Genomic DNA, 17,439 nt, shown 5'->3' on the forward strand with positions numbered 1-17,439 from the left:
TGGATAACATGGAGAATTTACTCAGCTAGTTACTACAGTTTGTGTGCTCTGCCAAATGGGAAGCTCAGCCTTGCAGTGTACACCTGGTAGATGGTTTAGATCCCGTCCTCACCATAATAAAACCAGCCAGAGCAACGGTCTGTGGCCTCCAGGATATGTTAACAGGGAGTTTGATCCATAAAGTTGGCACAGTGGTAACATGACACTTAAAATGCTAAAAAAAATTCCCTTATTGTTTGAATTTGTACCAACTTAGGGGTATAAAAGAGGATAAAATCAAAGTACAGGTGCAGAGGGGGTTTAAGTATTTCTGGATGTTCTCATTTACAGAGAAATCTCTGAAAACTAGAACTGAATGTCTCTCATTAAAGGCAGAAATCACAGCAGTGGCTCAAGAATATTTATTTTATCACTAAATCAAACTCTTAAAGTGAGTTTTTACAGCCACAAAACAATAAATGAACCCAAAACTGCCCATAAATAATAACCAAGAGGGGAAATTGGGCTTGATTTTATTTTCACAGTAATAAAAAAAAACAGTTACAAACAGGAAAAAACAGCATAAGAATAAAACACGTCCTTTTAAGTCTTGGAAATCCTCCAACATCCTCTGAGGGGGAAATATTTCACCCTGCCTGCTGGCAGCTTTTGCAGTATAAAGTTAAAATTTCTCTAACGTGAACTCACATTTGTTTTTTGGTGTAACCGAAAGCTGTCGGCTGTGTTCATATCAGCAGCCCTGAAATGCTGCTGTCTTTCTCTGCAGGGATCGGCTCCACTTTGCTGGGTTGGCTGCTCACCAGCTTCCTGAAAACACACACAGCACAACACGCTGTGACCACGCAAAACAGCTCTGTGCTGCTGCTGTGACATCAATATATTTTATTTCTTTACATTTAAGATGTCGCTGCTTCTCTGAAAAAAACGAAAGCTCAGGTTTGAAGGATTAAATGAATGTACGACTGTGGGCTTTACAGAAGGAGACAAAGTTGAACCCAGAGGAAAAGGACTGAAACTCACTGCGTCCCCCAGAGTTTGCCCGTGTCAGAGGAGTGGGGCTGTAGCTGCCTGTCACAGTCCTCCACCGAGTCAGGAAGCGGGACGCCGCTGGTTTCTGGCAGCAGCAGGCACAAACCGCAGCATATGATTGGGCCACTGCTGTATATGATCATAGCAGCCAACGAGATTACTCCATCGGGGTTGGAGGGGACGAGGGTGTTGACCAGGCAGCCGAGCCGGAAAGACAGGTTGACCAGAGATAAACAGCGCAGCCTGGATTAAAAAGACATCCTGTTATCGAACGACAGCTGGAAAACTTTAGTGATGGACAAACTGTGACGTCACACAGAGCTTTCTGGAGTTCTGCTGCTACATTGTTTCTTTTCCAGTGATCATTTCAACATTTAATAACCCTTTGCTTTTCTTGATATGTAGTCTTGGACGAACAATGGCTCCAAAATAAAAGTTGACCTCAATAAAAGAACAGCATGGCAGCTGAGTGTGGCCTCGGCGTCCATGCTGGTCTAGAAGGACTAAAGAACTGTTTCATATGATCCTCTTATCAGTTAGAGCAGGGCTCTTCAACTCCAGGCCTTAAGGTCTGGTGTCCTGCAGCTTTTAGATGTGTCCCTGATCCAACACACCTGAATCAAATGTCTGAATTACCTCCTCAGTATGCAGTCAAGTTCTCCAGAGTCCTGCTAATGACTTCTATATTTGACTCAGGTGTGTTGAAGCAGCAACTCTGCCACTTTACGCCATATTTCCCTTGTCTGAAAACTGCATTTCCAAGTCGAAACTCGATTTTGTTGGTGATAGTTTCCATCATATCCTCCAAAATCTGCAAATCTTGTGGCTTTTTGGTGACTTCTTTTCCTGATGGGCATAAAATTAGACAGGCTAACGTCCACTTGAATCTTATAAAAATCCTTCCCTGCCTTCTTCACGTTTTAGAAAGTACACATCCTGCAGATCCAGTCAAAATGTGAGTACTGTATGTACTGAAACATTGTCTCAAAGGTGGGACAGGAGGACAAAGGACAAAACTGCGTGCATTCCCTCATAAAGAGGGACGTGTTCACCCAGAGTCAAAATGATCAGGTAAATGCTAGCTTGGTTAGCAATGACATATTCATAGAGTCTTAAAGGGACAGAGTAAGCACGTCTATCACTATATGCTGATGATGTCATCCTGTTTATTATACAACTTATTTTAGCACCGTGAACACAGTCCAGAGATCCAGTTAGTTAAGCCTACAGACAGCTAACACCTGTGTCACCTCCTACCTGGCATTAAAACAGGCCACGCCTCTAATGACTTTAATTCTTAATACAGTTTAAACAGGTGAGTTACAAAACATATACCCCCCGTCATGGTTGTTACGAAGGGGCAGATCAGCTATAGAGACCAGGTTGTACGCGTGTTTATTTCTGCTGTAAGTTTGTAATGCCGGAGTCTGTAAGGACTGACTCACTTTTAGTGTCAGCTTCAAGCAGGCATTCGAGGAATGTCTGTTTGAAGCTGGCGGTTTCCTAAAAGCCAGTCCCAGGAGGCTAAAAACAAAGGAGTGCTGTGTTGTTCTGTACCTGACCACAGTGGGGAACAGCTCAATGCTGTACAAGGTGGAGATAAAGATGGCAGCCAGAATGCAGAGTTTCCCCAGCAGAGCCAGACTCATAACGAGCATCGGCGTACCTGCACCGATGTTAATTTAATTTAGTGATTAATGAAAATGTTAATGACTGCTGGTACTAAAAATCCAGACGAGGACTTCCTCACTCACCGTTGTATCTGGAGAGGAGTAATGAGAGGAAGCAGGCGGCTCCGCTGAGGAACAGAGCGAGCATGCTCATCTGTCGGCGTCCCAGGCGAATGAGCGGGACGAGCAGGCAGGGAGCTTCAGACAGGCCGGAGAAGAACTGCGCGGCGTACACGCTGATGCCAAAAGAGCCGATGTTCAAACAGATTCCGTAGTATGTCAAAGCTGATGCAGCACTGCGAGGTGACAGGACCAACATTTGAAGTGGGTGTAATGTTTTTATACTAGTATGTACTGAATTGGATCCAGTGAGGTCTAAAAGCTAAAAACAAACAGGTAAGTTTGACAGCAACCTGTAAGAGTTTAATCAGCATGTGGGAGGTTTGTTTAACCACACTGCAGGTCTGCTGCACGCACAGTACCGCACTCCCTCCATATTTTACTGTTTTCCTTATAAACAACAATTAGAGAATAAATTCATCCCTCAGCAGAGTTTTATCGTCACGCTGTTGTGGTCACTGAGCCGTGGAGCTGTTGTTGATGACAGTCTGTTTTTGCTGTATCAGGTACTAAAAACAAATCAAAGGTCCCTGTTGATGTAATGCTGTTACTCCATTCTGGCTGTTTATATTATATAATCCTCTCACCTTTGGCCACAAGCAGGAAGCTGCTCAGAATTACTGGGACAGACTTTTTCTCTGTCCCTGAGCCGCCTTATTCCAGTTCTGACTGTGTTATTTAGACAGTGATTCACAGGGCAGCAGCTGGACCCTTCAACTAACATTATTCTGACTGATAGGTAAAATTCTTTTTTTTTTTTTAAGTTAGAATATTGCTGTAAAAACTAATATTATGCCTCCTAACCCGTAATATTGCACACGCTTAAAATATTGGGATTTTATTTAGTAATTCCTTTTCTTCTACTACAGATTTATAAAGATAATGTACTAAGTTAAAAAGTTATAAACATAATTTTTTTTATTCTGGAACAGCTTATTTATAAAGCATTACTATATTATTACTATAAATATTACTACAGCTTATTAAAAACACTAAAACCATAAAGACTTGATGGTGAAAATAATCTATATGTTTTTCACACACATATGAACTTGAGTAGCATCCATTCTTAATCCAGAGGGTTTAATATGATTTTGATCCCCCTCTGCAGCTACAACAGCTTCAGCTCTTCTGGGAAGGCTTTCCACAGGTTTAGGCGTGTTTATGGGAATTTCTGACCATTCTTCTAGAAGTGCATTTCCTGGATGTTGGAGAGAAGGCCTGGCTCACAGTCTCCGCTCTAATCCATCCCAAAGGTGTTCTATCAGGCTGAGGTCAGGACTCTGCAGGTTCTTCCACACCATCTTTATGGAGCTCCTTTGTGCGCACGTGTGCAGATGTGGTCCCCAAAGTGTTATTAAAAAATATTTATCTAGCTCTTAACTGTTTTCTAATATGGAAAGAGATTTGATCTTATCATGTAAATATAATTGCAAATGTTATTTTACTCTCAACAAAATCTTGCATACAATGATTGAAGTTCTTATTTGCAAAGTACTAAGTTTTCTGTTCAAAATATCAATTTACTGACAAAAAGAATAATATGAAACATAATATTAAAACTTGAATCTGGAAATATTAAAAATTACATCTGCGTTTATATTTCAAAATATTGAAACTTTCTTTTTTCCTGGAAAAAAAAAAACGCGCAAATTCATGCTTGTAATATTTTTGGTTAATTCTTGAAACATTTTGATAGTTATTCACAAAATATGCCACCTTCACTGAAAAAGATTCTAACTTTACACCATATCACAACTTTATTCTGAAAAGTTATTTCAGTTCTTTTATTTATTATTTATTATGAGATATTTAAATATTCTGACCTTAAATCTAATAATTTTCTGTAAAAATGGTTCATGTTGATGTTTTTGTTATAACAGGATGTATCCCACATGGAGCGTGTGCAGTAGGTACCTCAGACAGCTCATGACAAACAACCGCATCAGGACAGTTGGGTGCCTCAGGTGGATGATGTCACTGGGGGCATGACCTCCAGTGAGAGGTTCCTCCCTCTGAGCTTCGGTGGCTTTCTGCAAGTCCGACCAGGCCGAGTCCAACAGCTGCACCAAACACATTTTATTTCACATAAAGTCAAAACTAATTTTTCAGCTGACCGTCAGAACCAGCTGTGCTTCCAGGACCTGCAGCTCAGAAAATATTCGGACTCTGCTAGAGCCGAGGAGACCAGCAGCTGCAGCTTTAAAACCAAATGTTCTCCCTTTTTTTGCTTGCAGCTGTTTAGGGCCAGTTCTCTTTGTAGTTTTCAGTGGTTGACTACTTTAGCATCTGGACTCTTTTCTTTAATGCAGCTGGAATACGAGCACAGCGTGCTTTTGTCTTCTTGAAGAAAGGGAAACAATGGCAGCACGTTACCCCTGCCCGGGTAACATGACACCAGTTGTACTTGTTAACACAAGACATTTGTTTATGTTTTGATGACTATCAGACAAACATTTGTTTACCAGGTCCAGATGCTGTTTATCTGCAGGGCTGTTGCTTCGGTAATGGTCCAGGACAGCCGTCCTCTTCTTTAACAACAACCATCGAGGAGACTCTGGGATTGGACTTGAGAGATAAAAGAAAATAACCTCATTAACAGTCTGAGTGACACTCAGACAGGTGAACAGGTGTGTTGGCCTACAGGAAGAGCGGCAGACAGACGATCTGAGGCAGAGCCAGCGACAGGTGCAGACGTCCCCAGGTAGAGCTGAGCCAGGCCAAAGGAGCTCCAGTCATCGTCCCCAGGCTGAAGCAGAACGGCAGAAAGGCCGGAGGCCACAGTCGAGCATCGGGGGACGTCCACTCGACCGCTGCAACACAAACAGCCTGAGTAAAGTCTACGATTTAAAATGCGAACTTGTGCTTCTAAGGGCTTATCTTAGAAGCTTGACATGATCTGCAGTTAAAAATAATCCTTCTTTGTCTTCTACTGGGCCTTGGTACAGCCCAGCTGTTTTAGCTCCTGCCCCTGAACCCACTTTCCTCTGATTGGCCAATTTACCCTACATACTATATCATACATTTACTTGTACCTCATTTTTAAAAAACTGGCATGTTTGATACAACACTGTAAGATTACACACATAACTAAAAGTAATAATAATAATAATAATAATAATAGGTCTAAAATAGAAAAAGAAAATCTGCATTTAGTCATCTGTAAGAGTAATAACTCAAGGGTAATGAGCAGTTAACTATAATGAATGAAATAGTTATCTAAGGTAATGATCGTTAGATCAAACTGATAAACCAATCCTCTGTCTGTGTGTGTGTTTGTTTCTTTGGCCACCAACCGCCTCCTAGACAATCAAGAGCTGAGCAACCAAACTTGACACACAAGCACAACTAAGGCCCCTGAAGGTTCTTATCTATAATCACAAATTATGATGTCACCATGTTGCCTAGCAACTACCTAGCAACAGGCTAAAATGACCCATTTTTTAGCATTTATGCACCTATAACAAAAAAAGATTGTATCATTTTTATTTCACCATAATAGCATCTCAATTATAACTGCAAAACTTCAGTAATGCGTGATATATTATGATGACACCAGGTGGCCTTGCAACAACCTAAAACTTAGCTTAAATAACCCTATTTTGATTGTTTTGTTTTGGTGTTATTTTCTTGGGGGGGCAGTGCCTTTATGCTTGTAAGACAATGAATGCAACTTGGGGTTCAGTATCTTGCCCACGATACTTTGGCACACAGACCGGAGCAGCCAGGAATCAAACCACCAACCTTCTGATTAGTAGATGACCTGCTGTACATCCTGAGGCACAACACATTACATTCTGTTTTTATTTATATTTTACACAGTTCCCAACTAATGTCATCATGTTGGCTAACAGCTGCCTAGCAATGGGCTAAAATGACCAATTTTGCAAACAGTACTGAAACATATTCTAGTCAATTAAATAAGGGCCTGGTCACACAGGCCTAGAGACACAGGTTAGTGAACCCCTGGTAACTACCGGTCACTAAGGAAAATGTGTATTCCCCAGCTGGTTGGTGAGTGGCTGGCATGTGGTTCACAGACGTGTCTGCAAACACTCGTCAACTAATTGCTGAGCAGTAGGGAAACTGTTTGCCTTCAAAGTAAAAGTTATGCCTTTTGAAACTTCCTGGTTTCATTGGTTAAGCAGTTTCCATTTCCAGTTTGCTTTGCACTTTTTTAGGTTTTACCACCACTCAGTGAGTAGTTAGTGAATTCAGACAAGTCAGTTAAAACAGTTTTGGGTGCAGCACCGTCTTTGCAACTGATTTCCCTCAGCAACAACCAGCAACCACTTACCAACCAATCCACAAATGCACATGTTACTTTTTGCCATTTCATAAATAAATATTTATTTAAACTTAGATGAAATAAACAACACTTAACAAAATGGTTAAAAAGATTTCTGTCACAGTTTTGGTGATTTTCATTAAATAAAAAGCCAAAACCTCAAATTTTAATTTGGCACCCAATGTTTTAATATGCAGGAAAGACCCTGCTTATAGAAACTGAGGTAATGACTGGCAGTAAAGGACGAGAAATCTTAGAAGCAGGGATTAAAAAATGCTGAAACAGCTGAATTATAAGACGCTGTGTCTTCCTTAACTTTGGGCCTGCCTAAAATGTACTGGTGGTTACAGACTTTACTGATATCTAAATGCTGGCGACTGAATTATAAAACAGCTGAAAGAATGGACTGCTTCTTCCAGTGTGCACATAACAGAAGATCGGTCAGAGGTCAGGAAGCTGCTGGAAGCAGTCCTGCTTCATTAGGCCTCAGCCTAGTCAGGATGACTTTATCTGAAACACGTGCTCTTTATCAGGCTTCTGTGAGTGTGTCCCACCGCGGTCCAATAAAACTTACCGTCCAGCAGTGACCCAAAGCCCACTGAGGCCTGATAACGAACCACCTCCCAGCTCATAGGAAACTGCAGACTCCCCAGCATTCATTCAGACTTTGAGACATTTCTAATAACATGTTTTATCATATTTCCTGTTTTTAAACATTTCACCGACTAAATAAAAACTTCACAGCATCGGGCAGATCATTATGAAGAGATGAAAGTAGAACATCTGGAATGAGACGTACCCAGACTGAAGGCACAAATGTTGATACAGCAGCAGCAAATGCCAGTCAGGCAGCGAAGAATGAGGAAGAGGAGCGGCTGAGGAAAGACAGCGGGTACGAGTCCGCACACGGCGTGCACAAACATAGAAACCAGCAGCACCGGGCGCTTCCCGTACCTGCACACAAACAACCAGATCTTTGTTATCTGAACAACGAGCGAGAGCTGATGCTTTATTAGAGCCTAACCTGGACGTACAGGTGAGAGACTGTCACATGTTGTGCTCACCTGTCAGATACGGCTCCTCCAAACAGAGATCCCAGCAGCAGACCGGTCATGAAGAGCATCTGACCATAAGACAACCAGTCTGTCCAAGCACACACTGACTGACACACACACACACACACACACACACACACACACACACACACACACACACACACACACACACACACACACACACACACACAAAGGCACTTATAGATTAAAATCACAGCAGACATTCTCAAATATACAAAGAAACATGTTTCATAGAGTTTCACAAAGATGAACTTTTCTGCGTTCTGCTGCATTATGACAGGAGCTGTACATGTTTATTAACTGGGCCATAATCAGTTTGAATGTGTTTTAACTATTTGAACAACAACTGAAGATCTGAAAGAAATGCCCCACTGCAATTCTATAAAACAATGAAAAGCTGCAAACAGGCAAACACTGACTCGCCACTTTATTAGATACACCTTTCTAGTACCAGATTAGACCTGCTTTTGCCTTCAGAACGGCTTTAATTCCTTATGGCACAAATTCAATGAGGTTCTGGAAACACTTCTTGAAGAGTTTGGTCCATATTGACATGATAGAATCACAGAGTTGCTGCAGATTTGACAGTTTCACATCCATGATGAGAATCTCCCGTTCCGCAACATCCCAAATTGAGGTCTGGTGACTGTGGAGGTCATTTGAATACAATGTTCAAGAAACCAGTTTGAGATGATTTGTGTTTTCTGACACGGTGCATTGTCCTGCTGGAAACAGCCATCCCAAGATGGGTATCCTGCAGTCATAAAGGGATGGACCTGATCAGTAACAATATTCAGGCAGGCTGTGCGGTTTAAATAATGCTCAGTTGGTGCTAAGATGAAAAAGATGTGCCAAGAAAATATCCCCCAGACCATTAAACCACCACCAGCCTGAACCCCTGGTAGAAGGCAGGATGGCTCCCTGCTTTCACGCTGTTTACGCCAAATTTTAACCCAACAATCCGAATGTCACAGCAGAACAGCTCAGAACGTTTCCTGTTCTGAGCTGACAGGATTGGCACCCAGAGTGGTCTTCTGCTGCTGTAGCCCATCAAGGTTCAACGTGTTGTGCATTCAGAGATGCTCTTCTGCATACCTTGGTTGTAAAAAGTGGTTATTTAAGTTACTGTTGTCTTCCTATCAGCTCCTCTGACCTCTGACATCAAGGCATTTTCACCCATTCTCAGGTCATTATCTGTAAAAACCTCCAGATGGTTGTGTTGGAAGGTCCAACTAAATCAGCAGCCTCTCAGATCAGCCCAACAGGCACAAAGTCGAGTTCAGAGTCACTTAAATCACCTTTCTTCACTGTTATGAACTTCAGCAGGTCGTCTCGATCATGTCCACATTACCTAAATGCATTGACTTGCTGCCATTAACTGATTAGACATTTACAAGCATTTGAGCAGGTGTATTTGCAAGCTGGAGTCAGCAAATATTTGGTTTTGTGCTCCAGCCGTCAAAACGGAGCTCAGAGATGTGCAACAAATCTGTAACATGTTAAAAAGCTTCCAGCAATTGTTGGAAGTTTTCTGTTATTTCTCTTCTAGTTTGACTCGACTTTGAGTCTTTGTGCTGCTGTAAGCATGGTTACAATGTGATAATGGGATGCTGAATCAGATCCTCAGACCTGAAACTCAGACCTGCCTCTGACATCAGTGATGAACATTTCTCAGAAATCTTTGTCAGCAATTTTACTGCAAACGGTTCATTAACAGCTTCAGGCTGATCATTAACACCGCGTTAATCTGTAGAGTTTTAGTTGTGTAATGTGTGTGGCACCTGTGTAATTTTGATGGTTTTATGTTGAAGCAATTGTGTGTTTAGTGAGAAAAGGCATCTGTGAGGTCTTTTCACGACCCAAGATGACCTCCAGTGGTTCTGGAGAAAGCAGAAAATTATTATCTATTAATTACTTGATTTTCTTTACATCACAATGAGCTTTATTTCCAGTTTGTTTGAAACTATTTAGGCCTCTACTGTAAACCACACAGTGTAGCTGTGGATATTGTGTAACAGGAACATAGAAATAAGATGTAAGCATTGATATCTTTAAGTGTTACGCCACCAAAATTCATCACGATCGTGTAACAACTTCAAACCTCGACACAAGTCATCTTCACTCACGTCTCGGGTCCCGCTCTCCGTCCTCCAATCGGCGTCGCCCTCAGAAACCTCACTGAGCGCTGATTGGTTGTCCTCCGCGTCCGGTGCCAACTTTCCAAGCCAAGAGGCGTGCGCGCTATTGTTGTTGTGACATGTCTCGGCGGCCACGGCGGCCGTGAAAATGTCCAGAAAGAAGAGGAAGGAGGTGAAGAAGAAGATGAGAGAGAGGCGCCAGTAGACGGACAGCTGCAGCGGGGACATGAGCGGGCCTCTCTGGTCTCCCCCACGCTGATTCACCCCGAGCGTCACCATGCTGGAAGCCTTCAAACTGGAAACTTTGAAGTCTTCAGGAACTGCACATGTTGTTGAAGCAGACCTGCAGGCAGCGCGTGTTGGTCAGGTCTGAACAGCTGCTGCTGTCACAGTGATAGAGGCTGACCTGTCAGGCAGGCGGACAGGAGGCGGTGCTCATTCAGGGCCAACTTTCATGCGTACGCCTTCTTTGCTCCATAAGGTCCGACAGCAGGGGACTATTTTCAGTACAGCGGCACAGCGACACCTGGTGGTCATTGCGCCGTCCTGCATCAGTTACACCTGTGTTGGAAAAGAGGGACAGGTGAGGAGGAATCGACAGATCAGAGAGAAACCCTCTCTGATTTTAAGATTAGGCTTTAAACTTTCCTTTATGAGAAAGCTTATAGTTAGGGCTGGATCAGGTGACCCTGAACCAGCTGCATCCAAGCCACCAAAAAGCACAATGTCCGATGCAGTCGTATAAAGCACACCACCCCTGGACTCCAGAGCAGTGGAAACGTCCAATAAAAGTCCATGAAGACATGAATGAGTGAGTTTGTGTGGAAGAACTTGACTGTCCTGCAGAGTCCTGACCTCAACCCAACACCGTTGAGATGAATTAGAGCGAAGACTGTGAGCCAGGCCTTCTGTCCAACATCAGTGTGTGACCTCACAACTGTGCTTCTGGAAGAATGGTCAAAAAATTCCCATAAACATTCCTAAAGCCTGTGGAAAGACTTCCCAGAAGAGCTGAAGCTGTTATAGCTGCAAAGGTGGGCCCACATCATATAAAACCCTCTGGATTAAGAATGGATGCTACTCAAGTCCATATGAATGTGAAGGCAGATGAATGTATGCTTTTGGCAGTATAGTGTCTGTCACTCGGTCATGTACTGTATGCAGTGCCTCTACCCACTCATCCCCAGGCTCTGCCCACATGTCCTGCATCATCCACAGCTATGGAAAGGTGTATGCTGCTGCTCCTGCTTATCAACTAATCGGCCTGCCCAGAAACACGTGTTGCTGCACTTTTTTGTCATGTTTACATGTATTTTTCTAACTCCATGGTTCCAGATAAACAGCACATTTAGCAGCTGAGCACTCATGAACGTGATTATGTTGTAAACAAGCACCAAGAAAGAAGAGCTATTTTATTTTTTATTAGTCATGTAGCTTATTCTGATCATCCATCCAGAAAAACACAAAAGAGAGAAAAAAGGAGACGAGTGTGTTCTCTTTTTATTAGAACATCTTTGCTGCTGTAGAGTTGGGTGACTGCATGAGTTTGTCTTTTTGCAGGATTCCCTCACACACACACACACACACACACACACACACACACACACACACACACACACACACACACACACACACACCTGTCAGTAATGAGCTTTTAAGGTGCAGTTGTGAAGGTACGCCACAAGGTGGAGCCTCCGTCCTCTTAGTTGTGGTTGAGAGTTGCACAAACAGCCAGCTGTAACCCAGAGAGCATCAGGTGAGGCAGTGCAGTGCTGTGACTCACCACGGGTGGCGCTGTGTCACATACAATAAATGAAGCATGCGGTTGGCGCATGCCCATTGCTGTCTCTCTTTATATCACCAGTATACATGTTTGATTGCACATGTGCTGATGTTCCAGTCTGTGTGATATACTGAATGAATGTGTGTGACGTGTTTATTCTTTGTGATCGGTCATAAATCTTGTGTTAAATTTCAGGGTTCAGTTTGACCCCAAACAGGAAAGACGACTGTTTAATTTAATACACCGTTCAACAACAGAGGAGGCGATCAAGGTGCCAGGGATCAGTGTCATACATCAAGTAAATATGCCATTTCAGAAATAAAACTCAAAATAAAACAATATAAAAAACAGAGGTGATGAATACAAAGTCAGTCTGAGCACGTGGAATAAAGGCCTCCACTCCTCTTCCCTCCAAGTCCCATCATGCCTTGCAGCCACTGGTTCGTTGAACATCTGTCGCCACCGTGGCCACAGCTGAGAGAGGTGTTGAGTACACGGACGCCACGCTGTGTAGACCAGCTACCAGGCAGCGCCAGCTGAAGCGCAGCGCTTTCCCCACGTTCTGCACCAAACCAGAGAAGAACAACATCAGTGGGTTTTAATTCCCTGCCCTGGAGCAAGGCACTGAGCCTCCATGTGACCTCACTGCATCCTGACAGAAGACCTGTGAAGCTGTCAGTGTGGAAGCCACTGCTAGATAGAGAAGGAAGTGCAGATGCTCCACGGCTGACATGTTAGCACTGCTGTTCATGAACAGCTGCCTCCACTCCTCAGTCCCAGCAGCCGTCTGTGGCTGGAGGATTTAACTTTATATTTGGACCCTCAAAGGTTATTAAAGTAAAGTAGAACTAATTAAAAACTCTCCAATGGCATACAGGAAGTGTCTTCAGCATTGGCCTTTGTCAGCTGGGTTTAGTGTTTTTTTTTTTGTTTTTTTTACCACAACCTGCCTGCTGCAGTTGTTGAAGTTGTATAATGAGTAACACTGGGTGCATTTCCTCTTTTCTCTGTTCCACTTGTGCTAATGCAGATGCATATTGGCGTGTGTTTGCTGACGAACGACTACAAACATGAGCGCACAAAACTTCACGCTTTTGAAACGGGTTCAGGACAAGCTGAACCAAATACATACACAAATTATCTGACACAAATGCACACACTTCTACACAGTCACTGATCGCCTGCAGGTGTGGAGCGCTCTGAGTGTTGTGATTCAGGTGTATCTGTAACAACTCATTCATGAGGGCTGATGAAGGCTCGTTTGTTACGTTGTGTAGATGTTAAAGGCTGTGGAGTTGTTGGAGTTTGTCTGGAGTATGGATGTGATTGCAGCAGAGGCTGACTGCATGACTGCAGCATGTGGAGGCCATGCTGGAGGGAAACAGCGGGTACATCGACCCTACGATGCAGCACACGGCCTACGTTACTTACGTGTGTGTGTGTGTGTGTGGTGTCTGCAGTTCTCTGCAATTTCACTCCCAGAACACCGGTTCGTGGTGTTGTTTGACTCTTCGAGCTGATCAATCTGACTCACAAAACAGCAGCAAAAGCAGAAAAAGAAAAAAAGTTATTGCAAACTGCGTTGTTTTAAATTGTCGTTAGATTTTAAGCGGCTTCGTGTGAGGTTATGGTGCAGGGTTTAAGAGAGGTCTGTGGTTACAGATTTAACACCGAACTCTGCTGTGGACAAAGATGAAAAAAAGGGTGATGTTTAAAGGGAAGAAAGGAGGATGATCGCTGGAGTTAAGAGCAGGACGCTGCTCTGCTCCACGTTTATTAACTCGTCAGTTAATGCGGACAGCCTCACAGACCACGTTTGAGGCTCGTTGAACTATAATTTGGTATCAGGTCAGTGAGAATGAGCTCTGTGAAGCCTCATTAAACTGAGTCCTGCTGCTGGTCGTTATTATTATTTGACTAATCGACCACAAACCTACAGAGTAGATGATGTCTGCTGGAGCTGACAGAGGAAGCTTTCAGCTTCTGTCTCCTCTGAGCCCTGGCTCTCCTGCTAACATAGAGCTGCATCAGTTTATATTACTATGAGCCCTTAGTGAATGAACACGTGACAGGGAGTAAAATACTTTTTCACCATATTTTCATATATGCATTTATAATTTGATAAAGATCTAAATTTCTTGGTGCTGCTTTGCTCTGAGCCGTCACAGGCACTTTCTGAATTACTGTCAGCTTTCACCCCCACGAGGAAACCTTTTATTTGTGAGCTTGTTGTTTCCAGATGTTGTCGTACTATTTATCTTTTGCCCTACCCACTCAGTGCAAAACACAGATGTAGTTTCTGGGTCTGAAAAAGCAGAAGTGCCCTAAACTGGCTTTCTGCGTATTGCACCCCCCCCCTGTGGCTGCTAAAACACCTCTGGTCCTGTAGATGTTCATGAGAATACTCTAAACTCTTTCCTGCTGACTTCAGCTTCTTCTCATGGTTTGAGATCATTGTGAAGGCTTTTAGTCTCACACACAGGAAGCTGCTGTAAGTACGTCTGAAGGTCGCCTCCAAACCTGCCGGGACTTCCTGTCTGCTTCCATCTATGAAGGTTTCACGTTTGTAAAACCTCCTCAAACCTCCTCCCAAACACCTGGATTTATTATAGTTTTAATGATTCAAGTTTTATGTTCATCATCACATAGTAGCTAAAACCTGCAGGCATGTCATCATGGGACACACCAATGATAAAGAAACTCAGGGCTATATTTGGACCCAGCTAAAGGCATATTTTTGACATTAGCGGTTAAATTATTTTTAAAGACTGGTGTGATCAACGAGACCTCGCTGCAGCAGTCATGTGACTGTTGACCCAAACTGGAGCATTTCAGCTTCAAGCGCGAGTTAGTGGCTCCAACAGCATGTCAGTAATTATTTCTCTGTTTTAAAGGAATAAATAAGCAGAGGATCTGAAAATAATGAATCTAATGACTGGTTGTGGTCCGCCCGCTGTGGTCTGGCTCAGCAGGGCTGTTTACTGTGCCGCCTCTTTGCTCTGAGGCTGAGATGAGGTATTCGTGTGAGGGATAGTTCTGTTTTTATGACTCCCGGGTTCGACTGCTCTCAAGGTAGCACAGTGATTTCAGCACAGCCCCGTGGGGGTCAAAGGTCAAAACTGTGCAGTCAATATTTAACTGCAGTAAGCTGAGAAAGTAAATACTTTTGCACTGTAGACAAACACAACTTCATGTGTTGTTACTAAATTAACAGAATCATTTCAGACTTTGACCTGATTGTTGCCTTTAAACCTTTTATTAAAATACTTTAATTTATTATGACTCCAATTCAGGGTTCATTCTTAATTGGACAAATATGTACATGTATATATTCCAGTGTATATAACTGTGTTAAAATAAAACCCCACCTTCTTCAATTATGACTTTTAATAAAATTAATTTAGTCATCATGAAGTGACCTGGACCACAGAGGTGTCTTTTTTTTATCACCAAAGTCTTAAAAACAAATACCCTTACACTAACATTAAGTTTCTTAAATGTTATTTTTTTTCCTAGTCAAAATGTCATTTATTTTTATTTGCCTGGTGGAACATGTGATGGTAGTTTTCTGTGTTGATAATTCCATATATATATATATATATATATATATATATATATATATATATATATATATATATATATATATATATTTTTTTTTTTTTATATATATATATATATATATAAATTTTAAATATTTTATTTGACCAGTTTTGTAACCTAAATTATTTATTTAAATACCTATGTGTGTGTAAAGCTTTTAATTTTTATATTTTATTAAATTACAGTTTTTGGGGTTTTTTGTTTGTTTGGGTTTTAACATCATCATGTATCCTGTTTTTATTTATATATTTACTTCATAATCTGGTGTGTTTTCTGAATGTAGTTTACCTGAGTTTATCTAAGCAGTGATCGTGCCAACATGCCATTGTTGATCAGCTGTTGAGGAATATCTCTCACACAGGTCGAAGGTCATATCTTCTTACCTTCCTGTACTTCTTGTATGTTTTCTTTCTTTTCCTCTTCTTCTCCTCCTTCCTCCTCCTCCTCTCCTCTGCAGTCTCTTCTGTCTCCTCGTCGTCTTCGATCAGAGGTTCATATTTATCTGGCAGGATGCAGAAATAAACCTCTTTGCTGGTTTTCTGTAGCTTCTTCTCCACTGAAGGAGCTCCGGCTTCCTCCGCCCTCTCCTGTGCTCCCATCCCTTGCTCCGTCTCGTCTGACTTTGTTCTCCTGTTTGCAAGCAGGAGGACCTTTGGAGCAAGGAGGAGTCAAACTTTATTAGTGGCCTAAAGCTCAGCGCAGACAGGAAACTCTGAGCTTTGACAGAAACTCAGGATTAGATCAAGAATGTGGAGGCTTCTCAATTTTCAGGATGAACTTTTCTGAAGTTTTGTGCACAGCGGCGGTTCCCCTCCTGTTTGCTTATCTGCTGTTTGCTTTAAGTCAACATACAGAAACCTGAGAAAAAACAAAAGTGTAACATAGCTGAGAGGCAGTTTTCTGAATGGAAAAAACACTGAAAACACTTTGACTTTAATTAGTTTTCTTTTAAAGATCAATAAATAAGAGGAAGTAAAAAGAAGTAAGGTTCAAAGTGTGAGCGATGTCAGTGATAACAGCTTACAAGGACTTCAGCTGGTAGTTTGGAAAGCATCAATAGTTCCTCTTTATCTCAAAAGTCTTATTTTGGTTTGTTAGGTAGAGTCCTGATGTGGTTAGCCTGGTTTAGTATAATGAGTGGAAAGCTAGTTTATTTGGTTTGTTTAGCCTGTGAAACAAACAGGTGGAGTGAACCTGGTCTTCGCTGTCAGTGGTGGAATCCTTTGGGCTGCTCCATCCTGATGACCATCTATCAGCAGTTACTATGGCACTTATACAGCACTCAATTACAAGACTCAAAGTACTTTCTAGTGCTTTCAATCAAACCAGCCTTTGTGGCATTTAAACCCAAAACACAGATGTACTGAAGCATTCCTAAAGAACAATCCCTCCTAGCAGGGACATTATTTAAAACTATCTCCAGAGTCGCATGGACACCACTGTGCAGTGAATACGTTTAACTTGGATTCATCCTGCTTCAGTCTGGATAACAGAGTAACCTGATGGCAGTGTAAGTTTGGGAATGGCCCCTTCCTGTTCCAACATGACTGCACACCAGTGCACAAAACATGGTCAAAAATTCCCATAAACATTCCTAAACCTGTGGAAAGCCTTCCCAGAAGAGCTGAAGCTGGTATAGCTGCAGAGGGTGGGCCCACATCATATTACATATGGATTATGGATCAAGAATGATGTCACTCCAGTTTATATGCAAGTGAAGGCACTTTTGCCAGTG

At 42.3% G+C, this 17,439-nt stretch overlaps 2 protein-coding genes across 3 annotated transcripts; both read right to left on the minus strand.

The window, feature by feature from the left end:
• Positions 1-496: 496 nt before the first annotated feature.
• LOC115796534 (solute carrier family 22 member 6) lies at positions 497-10,747 on the minus strand. The gene is made up of 10 exons (XM_030752949.1): positions 10,310-10,747; positions 8,172-8,269; positions 7,907-8,061; positions 5,464-5,632; positions 5,285-5,387; positions 4,737-4,882; positions 2,784-2,995; positions 2,587-2,695; positions 1,021-1,272; positions 497-807 (listed from the first exon to the last, which is right to left on the minus strand). The coding sequence occupies exons 1-10, from the start codon at positions 10,598-10,600 to the stop codon at positions 726-728; spliced, it is 1,617 nt and encodes a 538-aa protein (XP_030608809.1). The 5' UTR covers positions 10,601-10,747; the 3' UTR covers positions 497-725.
• A 1,056-nt stretch (positions 10,748-11,803) lies between these two features.
• LOC115796782 (uncharacterized protein C1orf115) lies at positions 11,804-16,446 on the minus strand. 2 transcript variants are annotated; one of them, XM_030753212.1, is made up of 3 exons: positions 16,088-16,446; positions 13,536-13,629; positions 11,804-12,666 (listed from the first exon to the last, which is right to left on the minus strand). In XM_030753212.1, exons 1-3 carry the CDS (start codon positions 16,301-16,303, stop codon positions 12,473-12,475), a joined length of 504 nt encoding a protein of 167 aa, XP_030609072.1. In that variant the 5' UTR covers positions 16,304-16,446; the 3' UTR covers positions 11,804-12,472. The 2 variants fall into 2 exon arrangements, with proteins under 2 accessions (XP_030609072.1, XP_030609079.1); XM_030753219.1 differs by lacking the exon at positions 13,536-13,629 and having other exon boundaries at positions 16,088-16,436.
• Between the last annotated feature and the right edge of the window lie 993 nt (positions 16,447-17,439).

Source organism: Archocentrus centrarchus, chromosome 2 (genome assembly GCF_007364275.1).
Source record: "Archocentrus centrarchus isolate MPI-CPG fArcCen1 chromosome 2, fArcCen1, whole genome shotgun sequence".
NCBI classification, from domain to species: domain Eukaryota; kingdom Metazoa; phylum Chordata; class Actinopteri; order Cichliformes; family Cichlidae; genus Archocentrus; species Archocentrus centrarchus.

Coding starts and splice junctions, on each gene's coding strand:
- LOC115796782 (XM_030753212.1), bottom strand. CDS start 16,303: ATGGGAGCACAGGAGAGGGCGGAGGAAGCCGGAGCTCCTTCAGTGGAG. Junction 13,630..16,087: donor CATACAAGAAGTACAGGAAG/GTAAGAAGATAT, acceptor TTTGTGAGTCAG/ATTGATCAGCTCGAAGAGTC. Junction 12,667..13,535: donor CCACACACACACACACACAC/GTAAGTAACGTA, acceptor GGTTTGGTGCAG/AACGTGGGGAAAGCGCTGCG.
- LOC115796534 (XM_030752949.1), bottom strand. CDS start 10,600: ATGGTGACGCTCGGGGTGAATCAGCGTGGGGGAGACCAGAGAGGCCCG. Junction 8,062..8,171: donor GGAGGAGCCGTATCTGACAG/GTGAGCACAACA, acceptor GTTTGTGTGCAG/GTACGGGAAGCGCCCGGTGC. Junction 808..1,020: donor GGCAAACTCTGGGGGACGCA/GTGAGTTTCAGT, acceptor GTGTGTTTTCAG/GAAGCTGGTGAGCAGCCAAC.